The sequence below is a fragment of the Hippoglossus hippoglossus genome, chromosome 9 (genome assembly GCF_009819705.1).
Source record: "Hippoglossus hippoglossus isolate fHipHip1 chromosome 9, fHipHip1.pri, whole genome shotgun sequence".
Classification (NCBI taxonomy): Eukaryota; Metazoa; Chordata; class Actinopteri; order Pleuronectiformes; family Pleuronectidae; genus Hippoglossus; species Hippoglossus hippoglossus.
The window spans coordinates 16,315,779-16,342,491 of record NC_047159.1 but is presented as its reverse complement, the minus strand read 5'-3'; the positions used below and the strand labels follow the sequence as shown (position 1 = coordinate 16,342,491).

General features: G+C 42.4%; 1 protein-coding gene across 1 annotated transcript in view; it reads right to left on the bottom strand.

The window, feature by feature from the left end:
• Positions 1-11,258: 11,258 nt before the first annotated feature.
• The window catches only part of si:dkey-40c11.2 (drebrin-like protein A), a 33,122-nt gene continuing 17,667 nt past the window's right edge, over positions 11,259-26,713 (bottom strand). The window contains exons 2-16 of the mRNA XM_034596066.1: positions 25,574-25,629; positions 25,333-25,445; positions 23,829-23,903; positions 18,285-18,428; positions 17,924-18,001; positions 17,638-17,789; positions 17,443-17,497; positions 15,770-15,844; positions 15,566-15,674; positions 14,886-15,416; positions 13,966-14,394; positions 13,738-13,836; positions 13,502-13,641; positions 12,525-12,576; positions 11,259-12,410 (exon numbers count right to left, since the gene is read on the bottom strand). Coding sequence (XP_034451957.1) covers positions 12,274-12,410; positions 12,525-12,576; positions 13,502-13,641; positions 13,738-13,836; positions 13,966-14,394; positions 14,886-15,416; positions 15,566-15,674; positions 15,770-15,844; positions 17,443-17,497; positions 17,638-17,789; positions 17,924-18,001; positions 18,285-18,428; positions 23,829-23,903; positions 25,333-25,445; positions 25,574-25,629 — 2,245 coding nt within the window. The 3' untranslated portion in view covers positions 11,259-12,273. The remainder of the gene's footprint in view (positions 12,411-12,524; positions 12,577-13,501; positions 13,642-13,737; positions 13,837-13,965; positions 14,395-14,885; positions 15,417-15,565; positions 15,675-15,769; positions 15,845-17,442; positions 17,498-17,637; positions 17,790-17,923; positions 18,002-18,284; positions 18,429-23,828; positions 23,904-25,332; positions 25,446-25,573; positions 25,630-26,713) is intronic.

Genomic DNA, 26,713 nt, shown 5'->3' with positions numbered 1-26,713 from the left:
CCTCTGTTAGTCCCGCCCCTGAACCAATCGTGTTGTTCGAAACGGATGACCTCTGTGAAAGCACCAATCAGATTAACGAAACACATGCAGGTTAGTCTGTCTCACGAGGGATGTCCTCTCAATCAAAGTAGAAAAAAAGTTACGTTCTTAAGGGATAGTTTACCCAAAAATTAAATGCACTCATTATCTAATCACCCCTGTGCCGATGGAGGGTTGGGTGAAGTGTTTGAGTCCACAAAACACTTTCAGGGGTTTATAGTGTTGCAGCCAAATCCAATACAATTGAAGTAACTGGTGGTCTTCAAACGTAAAAAAAACAACAGAAAAGAAACATAGAATGCCTTCATACTGCTCCTGTGGTGTCATACAAGCTTCCTTAGCCCTGACATAGCCCTGATTCGTTTTGTTTTATTCAATAATGTGCCCCAACAACCAAAACCAGACCAGGGTGAGACCACAGGTCAGGAAACTTGTGATGTATTTGCTATGGAGAAGGACAACAAAAGGGACATTTCTTAATATCGCTTGTCCTCTGACACACTGCCTCAATCACTTTGCCACTACTTTGTGGAAGCAAATTCAAAATAGAGCATTACAGACCATGGACCTCTCCCTTCACCAATGGTGCATTTTGAATATTGTGGAAAAAGCACCAAAGTGCTTATTTCGATTCCATCAACCTTGGAGCCTGGGAGGCTGGACTGGAGTGCTCAGCTCCTAAAATTGCTGCCAAGACATGCCACTGACTTTTCTAACCAGCTTTTCTCTTACAACAGTATAATACAGGAGTGGAGAGAAGGCACCTTTTTGTTCTTTGTTTCCGGGTGTTTATGTCCAAAATATTGGACTCCCCTTTTATTTTTAACCAATTTATTATCTATCTATCTATCTATCTATCTATCTATCTATCTATCTATCTAACTTTATTAATTTGTGGTATGTTGTATCCTGCTGGTGTATGCATATATCTGACAGTGTTGTTTTTTTTTGCAGCCCATATAGTTCTGCATGTGTGTGGCTGTCTGTATGTCGATCCGCTTCCCCTGGTGTGTCTGAAGTGTTGGATAATTAGCTGCCTTATCAGCCTGGGACACGGGCAGCCTCCTCACCACTGACAGGTCATGGAGCCCAGGACCAGCGGGAGGTTGGAGACAAGGAGGAGGTGGGATGATAAGGCCACAGGAGGAGAGACAAGGAGGAGAGAGAGAGAGAGCGAAAGAGAGAGAAGGAGCTGGGTGGTGGAGGTGGTGGTGGTGGGGGGTTTGTAGACAAGCAGACAAAAACATGAAGTAGAGAAATGGGATGAGGAACCAGACAGAGGAGGAGACAGAGAGATGGAGCAGTTTAAAAAAAAAGAAGAAAAAGAGAAGGGGAGACAGTTAGGCCCCGCAAGGACAGAGCAGCTGCTCCGGCCTATCAGCTCTTCCACGAGACCTCGGCACTCATTAGCATAAATTCGAATGACAAATGTGGCCCGCTTTGGCAAAGACTAATTAATTCATAGAGAGGGGGAAACTCACCAGAGTAAGAATTCAAATCATTCACTGCCACGGGCCTGAACAAGTGTTAAGAGGGAGCACGTTGATGGGCTATTGTGTTATGGAATTACTACAGTTGCCTTACATGTCCTGAAAAGGTCTCAGCTTTCATTCACTATTTGATTTGTGTTGGGGTTTTTTTCGTAATTTTTTTTTTTTTTTCAGTATTCAGGTTGAGTGCTCTGTGTTTTGAAAAGTTTGTAGAGGTGCTTTTTTCAATATTCAATATTTACACTGTGTATGGGTGGGTGTGATTAGGTTGATTAGGCTGATATGTTGTGTTTGGTATATTTTCACACACACACACATACTCAGGACTTCAAGATTTATAAGAAGGAACAATGGACTGGAAAAGATTGCTGCTCTGAAGTAATGGCAGACTGCATGGAAAACACAGGGAAAGGATAAGTGCGCCCCCTTGTGTTTAGCACTCATACTCCTGCTTGTGAAACCGGTCTCAATCTGGCTTCATGAACTATGATCATATCTGTGGAATGGCACTCTCGCTCACATTAAAATGATATTGCATTCTGTCACTATGGTTACCTGCACAATGTTTTGCACATCAATTTGACCTCTTCCTCTTAGTCTCTGCACCGCAAACATTACCTCATTTTATCCTCCTTTTGATTGTCTGACAACGAGGTAACGTCTGCCAGTGAAAATGTCTGTCTCCTCAACTTTTGTTAACAAGACGATCATTCTTCGGGGATTCTGTTCAAACCGAATCAATCCAACATGTTGGCATGTGACACCGAGTGGTGTGGGGGGCCTAAATGATCCATTTAAATGAGATTATAGATTGAGTATCTGCTTCATGCCGCAGCTTGTGTTAGCCCTCAATCCTCTTTGTTTTCCACTTTACAGGAGGCCTGACTGGTCAGAACATCTGGCCCTCATCAAGTCCAGGTGTTCCTGCTACAGTGAGAGAGAGAGAGAGAGTGTGTGTGTGTGTGTGTGTGTGTGTGTGTGTGTGTGTGTGTGTGTGTGTGTGTGTGTGTGTGTGTGTGTGTGTGTGTGTGTGCTTGTGTTTGTGATTCAGTCTGTGTGTGTGTGTGTTGCAGAGAGCCTTCTCTGTCTTTCACCTTCTCTCGCTCCATGTCTGTCTCACTCTCCACCTCCTTACGTCTACTGTCTTCTCTTTCCTTTCACTCCCTGCTCCAAAGCACACCACGCTCAGCCAGGTGCAAGCGTTTTTCTCACCAAATCCCCTGCTAAAGACCCCACAATGGTTGCCCAAGAACGCTCCCTGCTAAACCAGGCTCTTCCTGCTCCGTAATTACATCAAAACAGAACATGTTGAGCAGTGTGAGGACTATTTATACATGCACTTCGAGAGCCAGTTTTCAGTGTCTCTGCTTCCAAGGAACATCCTTCTGCATGACTACTGTGCGTGCGTGGGTGTTTGTGTGTGTGTGAGAGTCAGGGTGAGTGCTGGAGGAGTAAATGGGCGGCGGTTGGCGGATGCAGTGTGATTCTCCAGGTGGCTCACAGGGGCCCCACGTTGCCGCTGCCCATTACCAATCACGCAGAGACACCTGTGAAACACATTATATCTTGACCAAAACACTGAAAGTGGGTGGTGCCTCTCTTTGTGTGACAGTGGCGGACAGCTAAAGTGATTTTAAAGCAATGCTATAACCAACTGTTGGTTCAAAAGGGATCATTCAGGCAAAGCCACAACTATTACAGGCCTACTATTCATATCTTTGCATGAGGCCATCATAATTTCCATACTAGCCCTGTATATAATATGATTGCTCTCTGGTTGAAACTACAGAATGGTCTTTGTTGGACAGATCTCATAATCATGCAATGTTTCAGGCTTTAATGGGCTATTACACTGCGGGACCAGTCATTTATTTATTCAACACCATCGCTGCCATGGCAATGACACCTCATTCATTCTAGCATGGTGTTATTTAGGATTTCTTCACTTTATTTTACCAAATCTCCACACAGAGAAAAATGACTTACTTGTGTTGAGAGAGGAAACCACACATGAAGTTTGAAAACTAAGGGACTTTTTCTTCTTTTTCATGTTTAATTGTGTATGTGAACAAGACTTGAAATATAACACTTTCGAATGGATGAACGTGGTAAGATAACCAGTCAACACCTATAGACAAAGATCTTCTATATGCAGCACCTTTCTATCACACATTTGTACTCGCACACATCATGGGCAAGTGGGGTTCAGTGTCTTACCCAAGGACACTTCAGAATGAGGACTGGAGGAGCCGAGAATCTAACACCAACTTTCTAAATAGTGGACAACCCACTCTACCTCCTGAGCCACATCTGCCCACAGCTGCATAAAACCTGGATGTCTCACTTGAACACAGTAAAGATGCAGAAGACACAGAGAGGATTTATATTTTTATAAGCATCAAAATCTTTCAGCGTATTTAATTGTTTGGCATTGGCATAATCTGGAGAAGTCTGTAGATCCCATAATATCAGGGCTGAAGGTCTGGAATTCCGTACAGGTGTTGGACAAAATGTAAAAAGTAATATGGTGATTTCCAATCTTCTTGCATGAACTATGCCACAGTTATTGTTTTTCAGATATGATTAAGAGATAAGAAAAACAACTTACTGAGCCAAGTGTGAACTGAACAGTTTTGTAGGTTCTGTCCCATGCTGAACAAGCTTGTTATCTGTCAGTTGTTGTCAGTTCTCGGTGGATTTTTATAGTAACCACATACACAGTTAAAGTTGGCAAGTAAAACACACCCGGAGGAAAATATGGACATAAACATGTTTTCACAAATACTGTATTTACATTACATCTGCAGAACAAATATCTATGAATAGCAAGCAGTTAATTGAGAAGAACATCCATCAATTTTTATGTGAAAACATAGGACAAGTGGTATATTGTATAATATTAAACATCACATCAAACTGAATGAGCCATGTGACCGTTTTGGTCCACTCGCAAAATTTAATAAGCTCAAGATGAATAACAATCCTTAAATTGCACATCCCCCCCCCCAGGCCCAGTCATGTCAGCAGTGTTGAAACGTTTGACGTCTAAAGTCATGAAGTTATGAACCAAATCATGTCTAAAAAAAATCTAAGTCTCAGCCAAACCATTGACTTAACATGTTTTTAACAGGGACGGTGAAAACTGCGAAGATTAATATCCACTTCCCTGAAGGAAGCTACCTGATAATCTTAAAATAACAACATTTTTACTTTAGACTGTCGCTATACCTTGCAATCCCCTGCTGTCGCACATACGGAGTGGAGAGTGGGAGTGGAGTAATCTTGGGAGGAGGAAATGGTTTCATGGCTGAGCTGACTGTTTGAATTAGTGTATCTGAAATGGGCATCGTCTGCTAGCACTCTGACATGGTGTTGCTCTCGCCTTTGGCATGCATCCATCCCTTCAGACTGACACACGCGCACACACTCACATATTCACACACACACAGACACATGCTCGCACAGTGACACACACACGTCGTGCATTTAGCTTGCCTTCCTCCGACCTCCCTGCTGTGTCTGACACAGCACCCATGATCCTTTGCCTCACGGGCTGTGAGCTGTCAGGGCATGAGGATGTTGACATGTGATGCTGCGAGACAGGATCAAATGTGTCATCATCTCCTCGAACAAAGAAACAAAGAGGTGAGAAATTTTTGTAGCATACGCATTGTGTGAGCAAATTTATTTATCAATTAAAATGTTTTCGTGTTTCAGCTTTGATTTAGCTTTAATACTTATAGACAATTGTAGGGGAGGTTTTGTTTAGAAACTAACTGTTGATTAATGGCTTATTTGGTGTGTCCATCTTTCTGAACATTATATTGTTCACATGTGCCACTGACTCAAGACAGATTATATTAAGAGCAAATGGATTTGGACCAATATCCAGGTGGAATCAAATAAAAACTATACAGCAGATGCATCAATACATAGAAGTTAAGCTCAAGTATTATCTTACATGAGCTGGCTGAGGTGTTAAAATTAGACCAGGGAAAAAACATGTAAGATTATTGAAGTCCTCGACTAAATCCTCATTCTCTCCTGTGTCTGACAAGCTGTTGTCAGTGCTCAGTATGCCCCTACACACACACACACACACACACACACACACACACACACACACACACACACACACACACACACACACACACACACACACACACACACAAAGCTCTCCAGGTCTCACTAGCTAAGTCCAATCTGTCCTGTGCTGTCCAGGCCTCTGCTGTGCAAGTAGACCACACATCCACACATCAGCCCTTTATTGTTCCTTCCACTGTGGTAATGGAAACAGAGTCAATGTGGCACAGAGAGGGAGGAAGTGGTGGCCAAGGGATGTGGGCCCGTGGGCCCTGCACGGCCCCTCCATGGTTGGCATCTCGTTATACACACACACACACATGCGCACACACACACTTTCACGTATATTACTGCACAGAAACTGTCTTTCTCTCGCTCTCAGGATTTGACACACACTCACACACACACATACAGTTAGGCGAGCCGCACCGTAGTGAAAACACACACCGCCCCTGCATCTCCTCAAATGGTAGGAAATCCTGGACATGTCAAGCACATTTAGAAAAATACTTGAGGTTTTGGAGAAATTGGGATCACCTCATCTTGGAGTAACGTGATGCCGGTTATATTAAAAAATGAGAGGGTGCCCATATGGAAGCCATCGCCGACCTCGTGCATGCACGTACAAATCAAAGCAACTTCAGGCCGGCTGGTAATGAGTGTGACCGTGACGTTTTAATGTTGTTATCCTACTGTGTGGCTAAGGTAACGGCTGCATAGGAAGGGAGGTTTCATCCACACACACAGGGGGGTCTGGGTGGTATTGTTACAGCCTAAACACATTTTTTATGGTCTTTTTAGTTTTTGAATTATGGTATCAGCTCAACACATAGCAGGTAGGGTTTAGTGGTTGGTTAGCAAGCAAGATTTATTTACTTTAAATGTCTCGCAGAAGCCAAACTGACAGGTTCTCAGTTTACAGTGAGACAGCAAACACCGGTGGTTCACCTGAGAGCAGGATAGAATGGAATAGAATGGAATAGAATGGAAGGCCTAAAACCAGAGCAAAGCAATAAAATTGCTGTCTTTTTTTTGGGGGGGGGGGGGTTCTAACAAATGCTCCTGTGTGGCTTTCACGTTTTGTAATTGATCTTTGTGCGAACAAAGAGATGTTAGATGCCGTTGTAATAATTGTGCGAGTGCTTCCCCTGGTTGCTGCTAGTCTGTGTGTCTGTAGCAAATAAAGTGTGTGCATGCCCATGTCTGTTTATTTGTGTGTGTGTGTGTGTGTGTGTGTGTGTGTGTGTGTGTGTGTGTGTGTGTGTGTGTGTGTGTGTGTGTGTGTGTGTGTGTGTGTGTGTGCTCCTGTGCTATCAGTCTTGGTCAGGTCCCTGCCCGGGTGTGTGAAGGTTTGTCTCCCTGTGTTGTTGCAGCCTGTGTAATCATGGTATTAATTATTAGCTGTTTGCTCTCCATCATCCCCCTCCCCTGGGGCGGGCACCATGCCTGGGCTGCCAAGGGCTGGCTCTGGGTGTCTCATCCACTATAAATCTGCATGGTTAACATCACAATCGCTGGAACAGCAAGCACCAAGTTGTTATACACGTCTCATCGCAGGGTGGGAAACAAAAAATGTGACTAGCTTCGGCTAGTGCAATTTTTTAATTTCCCTTAAAACATTATCCCTGCCTTTGTTACTGCTGTGTGTGTGTTTTATTTTCAGCAACATAAAAATCATGCCATGTTTTTTATGTCTTTCAAAACTCCGCTTATTGCTTGAAATCATGTAGTTCAGCCAAGGAATAAACAATGTGTCCCCATGGGCTTAGCCTAAATGGTGTGAGAAAAGATGTCTCACATTATCCTGCTTGGTGTCCTCAGGCCAAGCTGTGAATTAGTCTCAAGTCTATCTGATCTCATATGTGTCCTTTTCACGCACTGCCACCGGCATATCCCCAGCACACACACACACACACACACACACACACACACACACACACACACACACATGCAGATTTAGGTACATTTTTCTCCCTCAAATGGCACCATTGGCATCACTCCTTCAGAGATACTTGTTAAATGAATTGTCTGAAAGAAAGTCACAGCATCTGGCAGTGATTGTGGTGCCACAGGCAGAATGTGTGTGTGTGTGTGTGTGTGTGTGAAAGAGAGCGGGTGCGTGGGTGTGCATGTGTGTGTGTGTGTGTGTGTTTGCACGTGTGAGTCACAAGGAGACAGGGGCTTTCACCCCTGATGGTCTTGAGGGTAAGAGACAGCTCACCCCATTATTGACCTCCAAGATTTTACCTGCATTAATGTGTTGACTCCTGAAAAATGTTTTAGTCATCACTTTAAGCTCGTGATTTGCTTTGACAATATTTCTTTATTCTTGGTGCAATTATCACTGTTGCTGTTTATTAAATAAATCTGAAAATGTGCACAATCAAAAGCAAAGCAGAACGTTTAAAGTAATTTACTGGATTGAAAGTAATTTAGAGAATTTTAAGATTAAACCATATTATCCATCATTTATCTTGGCCAATTTCGCTTTAGACGCCTCTCAGCGGCTACCACAGCCTTTGTCAGGTTTCCCACTTCTTTCAAATTCAATGATAGACACAAAGACCAGAGAAGATCATTTTAGCAAAACACGTTTAATGTCAATGGAAACCTAAACGATCAGCGCGAGCAAAAATCCAATAAACCTAAATCAGAGCGAGATGTATTTCTTCTGGAACCACCGCAGAGTAAATACAAATCACATGTTTTTCAGAGAAACAGCAGCATTTCATTGTTCAGAATAACGGCTCTAGGATGAGGTAAGAGAGTTGGACGCGCCTGTTGCCATATTCAAAGCATGAATTTTTTTTTCTATTTCATCTTTAGAATCAGGAAAATAAAGCATTCGTACAGGGTCTGTTGCATTAATTAACAACTACCAATGATCCCCTGTGGTTCCCAGACACTTTGAAGATTCCTTCACAATGGACTGAGAGACTTAACCATTTACGAACTGAGGGGGGAAAACAATCTCTGTGATTGGATCACAATGCCACATGTTGGCTGATTGCAAGTGCAGGAATTGTATCGTAAAAGCAAAAACCGCCCCTTGGGAATCATGTCAGGAAAAATCCCAGGGAGGAAATGCTGCCAACTTGTCTTCACCAATGAGATTTTTTCTTTTTTTAAATCCATTTTTACTTCTTTCTTTTTTTGTTTGCTTCAAGACAGAGAGATGTTCTAATCCTCTGTTCATTGTTAGGGTTGTGTGGGACTGGCCGAGGGAAATAGCTTTTTGATGGCGATGGAGGGGAAAGGGAGCTTTGCCAAAGAGGGCTTCAGAAGTTAATGGGCCGGTTTCTATGCTGACAGTAAAATCTTGGCTGGAGCCATCAGGAGCTTGCGCGGCGTTATCTACTTCAGCGGTTTTGAAGATTATCTTTAAAGGGAAAACAGAAAATGACAGTGTCAAGAACAAGAGAGACGTCTAAAAGCAAAGGTTTAATCAAGACTTAGACTAGATGGAATTATTGCCGCGCTAAAGCTGATTTATGTTGGGGAAGCATAATAGTTTTCTACGCCTTGAGATCATCTCAGAAGCAGAAAAGCATCAGTGGTGGATTCACAACACCAAGGCTATAGCGATGGAGTTTCTGTTGCCGGTGGGTGATGTTTGATCCGGTGGTTGAAATGTTGCCTGTGGTAACTGTTGCCCCTGCGGAACAAAGAGCCAAAGAGAAAATGAGACCCATTTTCCCTGCACTACAGGTGCTTACAAAAACTGATCTTTATTTCCGCAAGGGAGATGAAAAACATGCGCTTCTTATAAGTATTTTCAGACTACCGCTGGATTCTTCAGCGCTGCCAAAACCTTTACGAAAGAATATTATGGGTAGTGAATGTAAGTTTCATGGCACTTAGGAATGGGAGAATTCCAACGGGGCAGTCTTCTGGCACAAGAATTGGTAAGGTGTGGAGAGACATGGTGACCCTGTCCTTCATGTTTCCTCCTGCAGAACAATGAGCCAAAAAGAAACAGTCCCATTCACTCACACTTGCACACAGGTGCCTGGAGCTACGGCGCAGTAAAGATGGAAGACTGAGCTCGGAGTTACTGCTGCGGTAAGATTTTCATCTCCCGTAAACTGACACCTCTCCCAAACACATAATTAATCACAAAAAGTTGCAGCAAACTATTAGTTAGACACTGACAGGCAGGGGGGTTGAGGAGCTGCAAGGAGAAGGAGGTTGGGTTCTAAGAATAGTGCACGTCTGCGGTTGTGTGAACATGCATGTGTGTTTCATGTGTGTATCCATGCCCATGCATTATTGTGTGCCTGTGCTTATCCTCCCCTTCCAAGTATCTCGGGGTGGGGGGTGGGTTACCAGGATCTGCTTCAGAGCAGAGACCCCAGCCAACGAGCCACCAGCCATCAGCAGCCAGGTCAGATTAGGTTTCTGTCGTTTGGCCTTTGTGCTGATAATACGACAATGAGTGGCACTTCCCTACTGCCACTTCACCTCGGCCGTAGCGCACTTGTCAGAGCTCGACCAGTCAGATAGGCTCTGTCAGTTAAATAAGAGATAACGGGAAAGTCAGGAGAGGTGGGAGTCGGCTGACGGTGGGTGGCAGTTTCCTCAGTTAGTTTAGCACCCCAGTCGAGGGGTTTTTGTTTTTGATGAGGGTCACAGGAGGGAGGAACTGCCTAAAGACAAGAGGGGAAGGGTAGTGAAGGTTGATTGGCACATTAGCCCGTGTCTCCCCCATCACTCTGTTTAATCTGAAGAGACAACAAGTCTCCTGAGTTGTAGGGATGACCCTGGGAGTGGGGGATACGGAAACGCCGGAGAAGGGGGCGACGCAACTGTCCAGACTAGTTTGCTTTCACATTCTCTGTAGCTGTTTATCCTCCTCACACACACACACACACACACACATGTAAAATTCCGTAAGTCTACTCAGTCGGTATAATATCAATGTTTAAGTTTCCCCCCTTCTTCCCTTCTTGGAACTCAAATTAAAACATTTTTTTATATCTCTCAATCTTGCTCATTTGAGGTTTTCACGCTCGTCTCCTTCCCCTTCCCCAATTAGTCTTTCATAAGAGGCTCATCACCTTTTCACACATATCAGTGATGATTAGCCTTGTGGGAGAACCTTGACAGAATAGTCTCCTGGATAGATTTAGTCAAGTCTGTCAACAGGCATCAGTTCAAGCCGGATGAGACCCCATGTCAGACATTAACCTCTCTATTTCAGAACAGAGGCGCATCTGCCAAATACTGTTATTGAGCTGGCACCGCAAGAGCATAACCTTTCCCCCACCCCACCCCCGTAAATATTAAAGGTGTATGGTTAAGAAATATTAATGTCATATTCAATCAATCATTACCACCCTAAGGGGAAAATCCTGTTTGAGGTGTAGCAGTATTAACAATTTTTAGCTTTGGAACTGTCTGGATATCCCGCTTCTAAAACGTGTGCCACAATGAGCCTCCTCTCTGCCTGTCAAAATATTTTGCCTTTTGTCCTGAGGAATCTGTTCGTTTCAGTGAGCTCTGCCTCCTCAAGGTTCACGCTGACACACGGGAAAAGGCAATGTCTCCACCTATAGGTACAAACACAGCACTGCAGTTCACACAACCCCCCTCCCCCCCTTCAATGGCTCAACGCATATGTTCAGCAAAATAAAGGAAAACACTTTATTGAATCAAGTTTACTTTGAATATTAATATAATCCAACAATAAAACAAACATTTGAAAGCAGTTGAGAGTTTGTAAAAGCTATATATTTGTAAGTTTGGAGTAAATACAAAGAGCATACATACCGTCAAACAAGCACACAACATACAAACATACAAGCCAAGTATAGAAAAAGATAGATCTTTTTATACATTATTATATACACTGCAGAGTATTAAGACGTTACAGAAAACTAAAACGGGAGGATTGTGTTTCATATCATCTGCGTATCGACACAATGTTTTAATCTCTTATGATCTAGGAGAAATTAGGACAATCACGAAACGTATAGAAGGACATTAACATATGAATAAAATACAGCCCCTTCAAAGAGTGACAGAGAATAACAGGTGTCAGTACAGTGCCTTGTTTTTCCTTTGCTTGTTTTATGTTTTATGCTGCCGCTCTGGTCTGGGTAATTACAATGTGCTGTGAGACTGTCAGTGACAAATACAGAGAAAATAACTCAGGAAATACAGAAAAGATGATTACAACACGATGTCTGATACATGAATCTTGATTATACAGTGTACCAGTCAAGAGCAGTACATTATTTTTCTTTAAGCAACATAACACACAAAGCAAACAGTGAGCAGAATGGAACGCTTGTTATACGTGTGGATCAAAACGAGAACTATTTTTAAAAAATTGTGTTTCCTACAGGAAAAGCAAGTTTGTGATCATCTGTCATCACGATCTGATCCCTCCCACCAACATTCCTACTGTATCTCAAAGGAAATAAGTTATTTTGGTCCAGGAAAAAAGCTAGTTTATCCAAGTAAATGAGGCTGGGTAATTTCTGCATACTTGTGAGAATATTTTGTTTTCTCAAAAAATAAAACCCATCAGAACTGAGAGTTCCTCTTAATGCGAGGACAAAGTTTAAGTGGGAGGATTAAGATAAAAACATGCACGAACGTAAGGGGAGATGGTGTCCCTGAGTGTGTGTGTGTGTGTGATGGTGTGTCTCTTGTCGGTCTATATGGTCTCCACATAATTGGCAGGGAACAGTCCTTGACGGCCGTCTTTGCTCCACCCCCTCCACCAGGCTTTGTCCACCGTCTCCACGTCCCTGATGATGTCACCGGGTTCAAAGGAGATCTCAGACTCGTCCTCTGTGGGAACCACAAGATAACATGGTGAAGACCCGCTAATCACAGTGTAATTACTGTAAGTGGAGGCACTTTGTGTGCACATGCGCGCCGATTATCCCCTAAATGGCAGCCTACCTGCTTGGTAGTCGAACAGAGCGCGGACGCACAGTTGTCGCTCGGTTAGAACCTGTGGAAAATGGATTCAGAGAAAGGCTGTAATCACCAAATACTCATCTTGTTTAACCAAAATTCACATGGTGGAAAGAACAAAAACAAAATCCTTGTCATGGGAACTTGTTGAAAACTACAGTAACCAACTGATTTAGGAAATTACTGAGCCTTTTTTTAAACATGAAACTAAACATGTTTGTGACCAAGATCTACATCTTATGGGGCTGAGCAGCAGAGACAGGGAAGAGAAGTCACACGGTATTGACAGACTGACACTGTTGGATTTTGGTCGTGTGTGATTTATTGACAGTAAGAAAAACTTAAGAAGTAGAATGTCACTCAGTCGAGCCCATACCTCCGCCAAGCCCAGCCCCCTTATGAAGCCACACTTAATCTCACCAGATCCGTATCAGCATGTTTATTTGAATCTGCAGCAAAGTGCACACTCTCATAAATATCAGTCCCCTGAATATGTCAACGAAAATGTTGCTGAACACCCGACCTCACAATTTTAAAGAAAGTGAAAAAAAAAAAAAAGCCAGGATCCGCCCCCTGATCCGGATCGGCACTAAAATTCAATGGATTCTTCCTCGGGTCATGCCCCACCCCTCCACAACATCTCATGAAAAACAAACTAACTAACAACCGACAAAGACATTACCTCCTCCTCTGAGGATAGACTAAGTCATAAATAAAATATGTAATTTCCAGTAGAATATATTTTACTGTAGTTTTTAAATACACATTTAATTGTTTTGAATGTGAATATATTAAAGAGACACATTTTTTCCCACTTTCTTGTGTTTGTGTGATTAACTGTGCTCTTTGAATACAGTTTTTAATTAATCACATATTCTAATTAGGAACATAGACATTTTTGGGACTGTTAATATTTGTGGAAGACACTGTACAAGAACAACACGCGTCTGTAGATACACTACCTCTTCTCCATTTTCTGAGATCTCCTGCTCCTTCTCCTCGATGACACCATCCTCCTCCTCCTCTGCCGTGCCATGAAGATCATAGCACACCGCCAGCTCCGGTGAGCTGAGCTCTGTGTCAGACAGACTCAGAGATCGCTCTGAGGAAGTGTGAGAAACATCCATCAGCCACAAACCAATATACCTTGAAGAATGTCTTAATGTATCACAGTATTTTTACTGAAATGTTGCCAAACCTATGCCGTTGTGTTTCTGTGCGTCCTCTCCATTTGTGATCCCGTTGGTCGACAGGATGATACTCTCGTGTTTGATTCCCTGACAAACTGGCTCAGCATCTTAAATAATGAAGGTGACTTGTTTACAACTGTGTACACATGTATTTTCATCGAAAATGTTAAGATGTTTTAAATATTATTAAATGTTAATTTAGTCTAGATGACAGGATATAAGAAAAAGGGGCTTACCTGTCACTGCTGACTCTTTCTCTGAAAACTTGGCAGGGGCCTGACTGTCCTCTGATTGGTCAATCTCCTCTCCATCAATCTTTGCCTCATCTTCCTCTTGCATCACCTCCAAGGACTCCTCATGAGATGCAAACTCAGCTTCTTGTTCCAAACCCTCCTCTTCTTCTTCTTCTTCTTCTTCTTCTTCTTCTTCTTCTTCTCCCTTGTCCTCTTCTTCCTCCTCCTCCTGCTTCACCTTCCCATCCTCTTCTACCTTCTCCTGCTCTACCTCAGTCTGGACTGGCTCTGTGATAACGGTACAAAGCTGCGGTCGAGTAACCTCTTCTTCCTCCACATCATCTTCCTCGTCCTCCTCCACCAGTACAGCCTGTACCTTGTAGCCAACGTCTGAGACCAGCTCAGTGTGCACAGGAGAGGCACTGTTGAGGTCTATCGAGTAGCAAATTACATTGTTATTAAAACAAAAAAGAAAAATGTACATTTCATAAGCTTACATGTTGAAAAAGTGAATATGGACTTTGTGTGTGTGAGGCAGAAAAGCTGAACCGTCTGGGTGCACAGTTCAGTTAAGCTTGGCATGACTAAGAGTACGTGTGGTTACTTTAGGAATATTTAATTGTGACTGGAATATAAAAATAATCTGTCATTTCTGTATAATAAGCCTCTGATTCATAAGTCTTGGCTACTTTACACAGTCTGGACTATGTGGAGTAGTTTTTGGCCAAAGCATCTAAGTCATTTTAGCCTGTAATAAAAATTTTAACCACCATTATTTTATGTCAAATGATTAATGTCCTTGGCGAACAAATGCGAAATAAGCAGAGTTATAGACTCCTCTCACCGACTCATTCTGAATGGGAATTTTGTTATATTTTTTCTGCAGGTTTGTTCAAAAATCTGATCTGAAGTTAATACTGTACCTGTGTTTGGCTGTGGTTTGTCAGGAAGAGGTGCAGCTAGAACCTGCAGAGGCTCGAAGCAGAAAGCTGAATCCCCTGGCTGCGTTGGGGTATTTGGGGGTGAGGCAGGCAGGGTCTCTGGATGTGCCTGTGACGGTTTGTTTTTTACTAAACTGGAGGTCAAGGAAGCCAAGAGGCTCGGGGAGGCCGGGGGTGCAGAGGGTTGTGCAGGTGACGGAGCTTTGGGCTCAACAGCGGCCTCCACTTGTTTGTTAGTTTGTGGGACACTGGGCAGGGCTGTAAGTGGAGGGGTGGGGCGAAAAGGTGACGTGGGCTGTGACAGGGGGGCTCTGGGGCTTTGTGGTGAGGTGACGGGGCGGAAATCGGGGCTTCTGGGGGGGGACGTGGTGCGGTAGATGGGCGAGGGAGGAAACCGGGAGAAGGGGGAGACCAGCGGGGAACTGCGAGGTGAGGAGGCCGTGCTCTCCTCTGCCTTAGAGAAGATGAACGCCGTGTCTGTAAGGCTGCGCTGGTATCGTCGGAATGGTTTGCCTGGAGAGAAAGAAAAAAGTTTGTTAGTAGTCGAGAAAATGAAAGAATAAATTATAGGTCCAAAAATCATAGATCCAGTTTCAATGAGGTCATGTGGATCCTCGAGCGGTGGCATTTCTCCATGTTTAAGCTCACGTACGACCACATACCAGTGCGGGACGATCCGGGGCTGGTGGGACTTTGCGATGAGGATGATGACAGCTGTCTGAAGAACTCCCGAGGGTTCATGGATCGCTGGGACACTAACACTGCTGCCTCCTACAGGTCAGTGAATGCACAGTTGGTAAATGTAATCTGAACTTATCAAACAGTAATGTTAGCTGCAGGTTTATAGAAGTCTGATCTTAACTTACTGCTGCTTTCTCGATAGACTCACTCCTTCTAAGACGAGCCCTCATATCATCCTCATGCTCCTTCTGCTGCTCGTCCTGTAAGTACAGACACCAAACCACACTCAGGTTTACACATTCACACACGTTTTATTATTCCTCATTTAATATATTATAAAGATTATGAGAAACTTTAGTGTTTTGATGATAATTATTTTTCATGAACTTTGAAATGAGGGGTAGAATGTAAGATGAAGACATTGTTTTTTGGGATATTTATTTTGTTTATGTTTTAGAATTTACATAAATTAGTTGATGGTTAATATATACGTATACAGTATACATAGTGTATTATCCTCCTTAATTTAGACGTGGAACTATGTAATGTGGCACAACTTACGTGCATGTAATATGTTTAACATTGGCAGAGTTATATCATTATAAAATGTGATGGGCCACCTTTGGTTGTGAGGGATTCAGGTCCCATATTTTGAATTTGGACATTAAACCTGTAAACTGCCCCCATGCTCTTACTTTACCTACAGCCCTGAAGTAAGTTATAATGAAGCCGAGGAGGAAAAGCCTGTCTCACAATATTAAGCCCTAATTAGTGATATGGAAATAAGTAACCTATGCAAATATGATGACCACTATTAACAGCTGGCACAAAGAAAAACATTGAAAGTCATTTGTACAACCTTAATGGTCACTGTGACCTTTGACCACTGAAATCGAATCAGTTACTCCGTGAGTCCAAGTGAACATTTGTGCCAGAAAGGATTTTCTAGAGGAGTATTTGAAGTAACCTTGACCTTTGACCTTCAACCATAGATGGATAAAAGCATCAGCTAAATGAAATGTGTAATGTAATGTAACCACCAAAATCTATCCAGTTCATCTTTGAGGCCAAGTGAATGTTTGAACTTAATTTGAAGTAATTTCCTCAATGTGTTCCTGAGATGTTGCGTCCAGCAAAAATGTGTTTTGTGAAGTCATAGTGACTTCGGTGGCATAAAATCTGAAGACACGTCATCTTTTCAGTTGCACAGTTAAAAAGTTTGTACATTCAGCAAACTGTATGTCAAAATGTAAAGAAGTCTGCAATGCATTCCTATTTTGAACTATTTGTATGTATAGCAACCATTGAGAGTGTGAAACAAGGATTCAGTGTCACGTTAGCTTAGCTTCAGGTTATATTCTTATCAACGGTACAATGCATTATAAAGAGTTATTAATTGGTACACAACCCACTTCCCCATATCAATTTAAATCAGTCTATTGTTGTCTTTGACCCCGTTCAGACCTGGTATTAGTATCCTTCCTGAGTGATCCAATCACAAATGGTCACTCTCACGTACTTTACGCTGTTCCCTTGTGATCGGATCTCTCAGGACGTTGTTAATACCGGGTCTGAACAAGACCTTTGTTCATGTAGAATTAATCAATTAGTCTTTGCACTTCAACAAATGTGCCCCTCACATGGATCAAGGGTTTAAGCTCTAAAGTCCTCGGGGACAATTAAAGATTTAGAGCCAGACCTCACACAGCCTGTGGTCAGTCCACTTCTTCCATGAGTTCAAACCAGTCTGACCACATTTAGGCCACAGCCCAGCAGAGATAGTGTTGATTTTGCCAAAAGACAAATTCCATACTGTTCATCATTTTGTATGCAAAGTTAAACACATCTCTTTACTCACCCATTTGAATTTCTCCTTTCTGCGCAGCTCCTCTGCTTGCTCAGCCTGTTTTCTTCTGTGACACGGAGAAGCAAATGAAATAGCACAAGTTATTGTGATGCACCCATATGCACATGGATGTTCTCTGTTCATCCACACGATACAAAACACAGCCACTAGAGGGCAGTGCTGACAGGAGACAGACATGGCTCTAACCTCTGCTCCTCGATCATCTGTAGTTTCTCGTTCATCTTTCTGTCTCTCTCGTCTGCATCCCTTCGCTCCTTCAGAACTCTCTCTTTTTCAAGGCGCCGTCTCTCCTCCACTGCTCGTCTCCTCTCCTCATCTTTCCTCACTTCCTCTTCACGCTGACACACACAGGGGCACAATGTGAGACTATAGACTATAGTAGACTTCCATTTCTTTTTCAAATGAAAGTATGTCTCTCTTTAAACATTTCCTGCACATTTTAGCCAATCAAATGTGGCCAAATGAGGCATACCTCTGCACGTGCCCAGAAGGAGTCTCTGTTTATTAGTCTCATCTCCATTGCAGCATTAGTTTTTCTGTAGTTTGTACCCTGTAATAAAAATGGAGACAACAATTCTCAAACTTTCCAATGGTGCATTTTATGTCACTCTATCATATTGTATCACTTTCAGTAAGTAAAACCTTTTTTAAATGCCATATTTAAAAAAAAAAAACATATTCATGAGCTTGACTGAATAAACAGTAAATGCAAAAGTGAAATTCACTGTAACAGTAACCTAAAAAACTGAATTTACACCTAAACTATTTCACAAGGTGTATTTTAAGTCTTTGCCTCCATCTGATGGACAGATGAAGTATTTCAGGAGACTCACCACTAAGTCCTCCTTGTCAGCAGACCTGGAGCTTCTCCTCGCCCACTGTGCAGGAGCCTGGGCCTGTGTCTTGCTGAACTCGGCTCTTATCTTCTCCTCCGTCACATCGTCCGCCTTCTCCGCACTAATGAACACATGTGCTTCCTGAAACACGGAGGGCACGCAATGAAAATAAGGAGATGACAAGTAGACTTAGACAGATGTGAATTTAATCCACTCTCATATGCTGTACTGTGGCCACTCGCGCGCGCGCGCACACACACACACACACACACACACACACACACACACACACACACACACACACACACACACACGCAAAGGCTAGAAATCCATCCACAAGTACACACATTCCCTCTGGTGGTTTTCTCTTGGTCTGACTTGAAGTTATGCAAACTTGGAGCCAAACAGTTGTGCAACTGCTTCACTTATAAAGACGGAGTGAACAAAAACAGTCCCTGGTTTAAGAGTTGGGACAGGAATGCATTGGTTTGGATGCTTATGGATAGCAATGGGAGGGCATGAAAAGTTGTGGGTCAGATAGTGAAACTGAGAAAAATAGGGTGTGAATGTGTGTTTGCAAAAAATAAAAAAGGTGGAAAGGGAGAAACATTTGCTCAAAAACTGGAAGTCAAGCCAGGGGGAGATTCAGAGATATGAGAAAAACAAGACTATTGACAGAGCATTTTCTACAATCACAGACCAAAACACTGTTCCGCTGCTGCCCTTTGGGACAGATGTCAAACACGGCTGAACTCACATCTGTGTTTTTCTACATTTGTGCGTGGCCAGGACCTGAGAATAAATTCCTCGGAGCGCCACTCGAGGCTTGTTGAAGGAGGGCCAGGCCCGCCCGCCTCCAACAGGAAACCACAGATTTATCTGAGTGACACCGCTGACACTGACACTGCACAGAGCATTCACCGTGCCCAATAATACATGTCAGTACAGTGTAAAATCCATATCACTCTAGCTGTTAACTGCCAACTGCATGACACACAGTCCAGACCAGACAAGCAGCCCGCAGTGCTTCCATGGGACACTGGGAAAATCACAGAGCCGGAGAGAACAACAATCTGCAGCAAAGGCTCACTGTGACTCAGTGTGCTGTTCATTTCTGCAGAGTGCAAGTACAGAAAACTACTAGATTTCAACCTGCATCTTCATGTACTGTAACTCATTGTGTAGAGGAGGTGGTGCAGAAACTGCCCAATGAATACCTGCATGACTAATACTGAAACCAAATGCATGATGGTTCATGTAAAAGCATGCACGGGTCAGACAGCTCTAAGCAGGCGTCTCTCATACTGATGAATTGATATGAATATCACCTTATATTATTTTCATATCTGTTTGTTTAACATGGCTGGGTGTCATTCTACTGCATTCAAATCCTCAGACTTTCCTGTTTCAAAATAAAATCGTTTTACCTTCTTGTTTTTTTAAATATAACTCATAAGTGTTTCACATTAAGGAAAGACCCTACACTCTTCTCAATCTGTTACCTTCCTCTTTATTCTTCCCTTTTCTTCTCACTCTCTGTCAACCTCATAACATGTGTTTTGCAGTAATGCGATAAATTCACATGTGCCAAACAGAAAGCTTTTTGATTTCAGCTCATAGTATTGCTGTGCTGTTGTTATTGGTAATAGCTAACAGCACTATTTAGGTGTCATAACCATGCCGTTATGTTCTCTTCATTGAAAAATCTCAAAAATTGACCGAGTAGGATGCATGCACGATCTTTTTCAGGAATTGTGGCATTGATGACCTTGACAAGAAAAAGTCACTGTGGGTATGAGAGCAAACTCTCTGGGAGGAAGAGGAGGTGATGTGACAGGTTGGGAGTTACTTTCTCACTATAATTGGGCTCAATTCTGCACAAACTGTCTCTCTGCTCTGGAAGTGAACTGCTTCGAGGAGTCTCTTTCTCCACTTGCTCAGACTGTGAGAGGCAGTAGGTGGATATATGGGATATTCTCAGTGTCCCCAGGTCAAGTTTGTCTCGATTGAAGGATGCAATTCTTGCAGGAAATTTTCATTGTTTGCATGTAAAAATCAAAAATTATATTTGGTTTGCATGTTCTCCCTGTGTCTGTGAGAAAAAAACCCACAAAACTAGACCACAGTCGCGTGCATACCTCTGCCAACATTCTATGTATGAAACCACATTTAAATTCACTTGATCCAGATTTGTATTTGGTGCACACACTCATAAACATCTGTCCCCTAAACATTCTTTCATCAAGATCCATGAATTATTCTCTAAGAGATCAATGAAAATGTTGAAAAAGTCTCACAATGTTCAAGCAAGTGAAAAAAAAAAAAATCCTGGTTCCGCCCCCTGATTCAGATCCACACCAATATTTGTTAGATTCTACCTCCACAAACTTTCATGGGAATCACTAGAGTAGTTTTCTGCTAAATAACAAACAGACAAACGCAGACTAAACAGGGGGCGGAGGTAATAAACCTGAGTGAAAAACAAGAGGGTTCTACCCCTAAAAACTCTGTTGCTCTAATAAGTGGGAGTGTTATACTTCTGAGAAGTGATGACATTTGCTTTAGTAATGAGAGCTCATTGTCTGAAACAACACAGGAGGCGTGATGAAGGGCTGGTGGTGGTTGACATGAAACTAAAGCCTCTGTTCTCAAGTGTGTGTGTGTGTGTGTGTGTGTGTGTGCGTGTGTGTGTGCGTGTGTGTGTGCGCGTGTGTGTAAAGGCCAGATGACAGATGCTTCAGGGTTTTGAGCCTTGAGCCAAATGTGTTGCCTTATTCCTTATTTTACAAGAGAACTACTGTTCTTTGTTGCACCACAAATCTCAAATATCTGACTGGAGCCAAGGTGACTTATAATCAAAACTTCTCATGGGATTGTACTTCAAATTCTACTGCTGCACGTACACACACACACACACACACACACACACACACACACACACACACACACACACACACACACACACACACACACACACACACACCTCTCCCTAACCCTAACCCGCTAACCCTAACCCACTCATTGGCATAATGCATTTTCTTAGCCCCTTACCCTAACCTTAACCATCACAACCAAATGCCTAACCCTAACCTAACACTAACCCTAACCTAAAACTAACCCTAACCTAAAACTAACCCTAACCCTAAAACCAAGTCTTAACCCCAAAACAGCCCATTTTACTTGTGAGGACCAGCCAAAATGTCTTCACAACGTCAAAACGTCCTCAATTTTGGTATTGAACCAAAATTGGCCCTCATAACTAAAGATACACATGCGCACATACCCACCCACCCACCCACACACACACACACACAGTGCCCGTCTGGCTGAACTTCAAGCTGCTATTATGTCAGTGGAGATGTAGAACAATGGTAACATCTGCACTCTATTCATATTTTAGTTTTCATAACTTAATGCTACACTAGAGTACAGTATGCAACACACCCAAAACTGCTGCCGCTTCAGACTCGCCTTGACAAAGCCCTCGCTGCCAGCTGGGACTTGCAGCATAGCAGACCAGACGACAGAAATAAAGAGAGAAAAGGAGATAAGGAAAGAGGGAAGGAAAGAAATAAAAAAACAGAAACAACGTGCGAATGGAAAATCGAATTGTCTGTATGCAAGGGCTTAAAATAGGTCGAGACAAATTGAGCCCCCAGTTATTGTCATCATTCTCTGCTCAATGTGGACAACAGTAATATATAACACTGCCTTGACATACGCAGGGTGAGATATTGAGATAGACGCTGCTTTTACTCTCCTTTTACCCTAAACAAATATCCCTAATATCCCTAGAACATCACTAATGTCGCAGGTTCTCTGAGACAACGTCAACACAGCCACATGTTGTTCTGGACAAGACAGAGATGATGATGATGGATGAATCAACATTATATTGCCGACCAGTTTTAATGGACAAGACAGATAATAAACAAAGAGAGTCCACAATATAAGCAATTTAAAGTTTGTAATCCTTGATTGATTAGATACTTGATGTATCAGTTATCATCAATATCATATTTTATACAGCGTCACTTCTTGAACTATGATTTGTTTTCGCAAGGTGGCTGTGAAATTCCACTTTCCTCACCAACATCAGATGCTTTTACAGCCACAGGTATCAGTGTTGTGCTGTTTTCCAATTTCTCCCTGATGCTCAAGCTTTTTTGCTTCTAGTTCATGAAAAATCAACTTGGTGTGAAAGCAGTTAGTCATGTGGCTTCAACACAGTGTGAAAAATGTCTACTGGCAAAGTCAGAATTAACCAAAGACAGAATAACAGTAATGCATCATCACCACAGTCTTTGGGCCGGGATATTTCTGCAAATACAATCCACATGCTTGGCTGTAATGTCCATTGTGTAAGGTGAGGCAGCGTGAGCTCCTCCAGTCTGAATTATCTGTAAGTAATAAATCTACTTTCCATCGCCGGGTTATGGAAAATTAAACTTGTTAAATAACTGTCAGAAAAACAGTTAAAATTAATTATTCCTTTTTGTATATTCAGAAGGAGGGAGCTTAGCATATACAATATAAGTGACCATGGGTTATTTGTATTGTCTTGCCGCAAGTCTGGCTGTTCATATATATGTGTGTTTGCTGAGGTTAGAGGTCGCACTTCTCCCACAATTCACAGCAGGACAAATTTTCTCCACTCCCCTCCATATACTGACCATGAAATCATCTCTCCAGACTTTTTTAAATCCCTCATGAAAATGCACAGAGGCCCAAGGGTGCTTATACACACACACACACACATACGCTCACACACACACACTCACACACAGGGTTAGGGGTTTTCATGGTGCAGCTCACAAAATCCTGAACTTAACAATTACTGTTTAAAAAGGGAGACAAAAAAAAAGAAAAACGACAAACATTCCACAGATGCCTCTGCAGTTGACTGGGTGATGCCTTTATATGGAAACTAGTAAACCTGGGGGTGAGCTGAAAATCTCCTCGTCAGATTGAAACACTTAATAAACAAGTTGCAGCTATAAGATAGGAATGGAAGGAGTTTTACGTTTTACAAACATGCACATAAACTGTGAAAATATTTAGAGATGAACTATTCTCTTGTTTTGCCTCTACTTCCTGTCGCTCATATCACCACTTGAGTTTCTGTCCATTGGGTTTCGCCACAAACAATGAAGCTTTAAACCCCAAACTTTACAATCTCCCCCCCCTGGTAATGACATGTCAGATGGACCAATCACACACAGGACCAGTAGAACAGGAAGTGAACGGAGGACAGGAAACTACCAAAACAATACAAAGTAAACTAGTGTGTGTAAATATAGATTTTGAGAGTACAAAGTCTAAAATCAAGGGGTAAAGAAATCAGAACAAGTCAAAATATTTGAATTTGGGAGTTGGATGTTTATGATGTTTTCCTTGACTATACTGCTTCTGCCCGTCCTCAAGATATGTCAAAGGTAAAGTGATATTTGAATTCTCTTGAGAGGGGAAACCATGAACATGAGCTGATGTCAGATCTAAAGGTATGTTCTTAATGATCGAGCACATTTCCATCTACTGCACCTTGAAGAAGTTTTTGATGGCCGGGATGTGGCTGGCACATTCTGTCCTGCGGTAGTCTTCCACGTTCTGTCCGACCTGCGGACAAACACAGGATGTAGACACGGACATTCAGCTCATACCTCTCGCTGAGGGACAAGACTAAAAAAAGACGAGGAACAATAGGATTCACAATTACAGCCCGGATACTAATCTGCATTTCACATAACTGACCCCATGAGAACGTCAAGAGTTCAAACATTACGTCATAATGAAAGAAAATGTACACTATTGTAACCTGAGGGTTTGGTCACTCTTAATGCAAAGAAACAACAGGATGGAGATGGATAACTTTCTTCAGCAGCACTTTACTGTTCATCTTCACCACAACAACACTTCCTGCTTCACATGTGAAGAAGCTGGTGAGAACTTAAACTGAGGTAACTGTGGGGGAACCACAGAGGCAGTTTCAACACATCGGATCTGAAGATGCAAATGAAAATATTTCAACGTGAAAATATGTAAATAATCCAATGTCAACATTGTAAACACATTTTTAGCAAGTCAAGATAAACGTATGAATTCACTTCTAAACCACTTGGATCTTGGTTTATTTGGGGGGGCTGATAACGATACCAAGTAAAAGAGTAACAAAATATTACTTGACAAGATGTTGTTATCAACCCTTATCCCCTCCCGAAGAAATGCAATTGAAGCTTGATATTTTATAATTTAACCAAAAACTTTATTATAAGTAACTATAAATAAAAAGAAGACACAAACATAGCCATATATACTGTATATACACCACTTGAATTAATAAAATAAAACATTATTTTACGCAAAATACAAATACAAAGTCTCTTCTGCATTGTTTATTCTGTATAATAGAAGTTTTCATATCTGTGCATATCGGGAAACCTTAACGTCTGTGAAAGACTCATATCAGCCAATTTCAGACCAATAAACTGGTCGGGCTCTAGTTCTTAATACTTCAGTGTGTATGAGTTCATAAGTATGTTTTGTAAAAGCTGGATTTGGAGAAAATCACACGCTACTGTTATTATTCTGATTCATTCACTTTTCCCACGTACGTCTGACAAACGTCTGTCATGTTTAATTGTGCATGAGGATTTACATGTTCTGTTTGCTGCTCGGGATTCATAAACTTCTTTTTACTACAATGACGTAACGGCACATTCTCACAGCGTTTTCCCACATGTCAGATGCCAAGTAAGCCTCTGTCAAAACAGAACCACAGAATGTGAATAAGCCAGGATTTTCTCCGGGGCATTTTACAGGTTAAGAAGTGCACTGATTTCCCTGGATGCGACGACTTAACATGTTAAACCCATTATCTTGGCGCCGCTAAACGACTTTGCTCTGACTGAAAGAAACCATGAGCGCTTGTGTGTGTACCTGCAATATTTTTTTATCTGTACGTGTTTCTGTAATTCCTGCTGGTATGTGTGTAACGATAGGCTCATGCTAATATGAGCTAAGCCCCATGAGGCTGTCTGCCACTCACCCAGTTGATCATAGCGATCCGGAGGCCTCCTGTCTCCCCACTTCCCACTTTGCAGAGTCCATATTGCGGCTTGGATATGTGAAACTTCCCCACAAGCTCTGTCACGCCACCCGCTGTAAGAGAGGACACAGATTCAGGGACAAGTTGGACAAAAAGGACGCTAAATTCAAAACGGTGCAAACTTCCACCAAGCCAAAGTGAAGAAGCTGAATTTTCATTTCTAGAAAACATTGACCCTTACCTCCAGAGTCAGCAAGTTTGAGCTTGTTGGTCAGTCCATCATATGTGAATAATGCCCTGTGGACACACACACACACACACAGGTCAGCTGCTGAGACATGTCAGAAACATCTGTAATTTTCAGTGTTAGAAAACATGGTTTAATTTCCTGGATTAAACAACCACTCGTGTATCCCCAAGAGTAATGACTCATCCACAACTTTTATATCCATGCATGAGCGTGTGGACGGCCGGGCACGGCATGTGTCCAGTCCATCATCGTGCACAAGGGACACATACAGGCACGCACACATGGAGAGCCAGATGTTTTCTCCACATGTCTAAAAGAGAACAGGCTTCCCCGCAGTGCACGGCATCGCTACAATGCACCAACTATAAAAAAAAAAAATCAAATCTCCTCATCTGTGACACACACTAGTAAACTTGTTAACTTTCCATCTGCCTCCAAGCCCTTGTCACCCAGAGGCCTTTTACAGCACTTGTGTAAAACAGGACGGCAATCAGTGACACAATAACCTTCATTCATGGCGTTAACCTCCAGTCTGATGGCTCCTGGAGTAAATGGAGCCTGTGCTGCTCACTGCTACAGGCTTTTGCAGGTGAAAACGTGTCCTACCGCACCCTTCCATCAGTCAAACTGCAGGTCACTGTGGCAGCTCAGATACATGACGTGTTTTCATGAATTCAGTGTTGAATGGATTTTTTGGAGATGATAACATGATAGTGTATTTTAGCCTTGAAGAATCTGCAAGACAGAAAAATGTGACTTAAGAGATTCTAATAAACAGTGACGATTAGTTTAACATGTCAACACTTATCTTTACTATTTGTCATGAAAAGCTTCTTGTGTGTGGCTGAAGTGATACTGGTTACTTTCAGAGGTGGCCTGCAGGGATGCATTGTTAAGACTTTTTACGACTGTGTGTATTTGTCTGTGTTTGGGCACGTGTATGTTTGTGTCCGACTGTGTGTCTGGGTTAGGGTTAGGGTTAAATTCCCCTCTGTGGGATTCATGGGGTGTGTCAATAACATCTGGAGCTGGGTATGGCCACGAGTAGCTATTACAATGGGCCAAAGGTGAATGGTGTGTGTGTGTGTGTGTGTGTGTGTGTGTGTGTGTGTGTGTGTGTGTGTGTGTGTG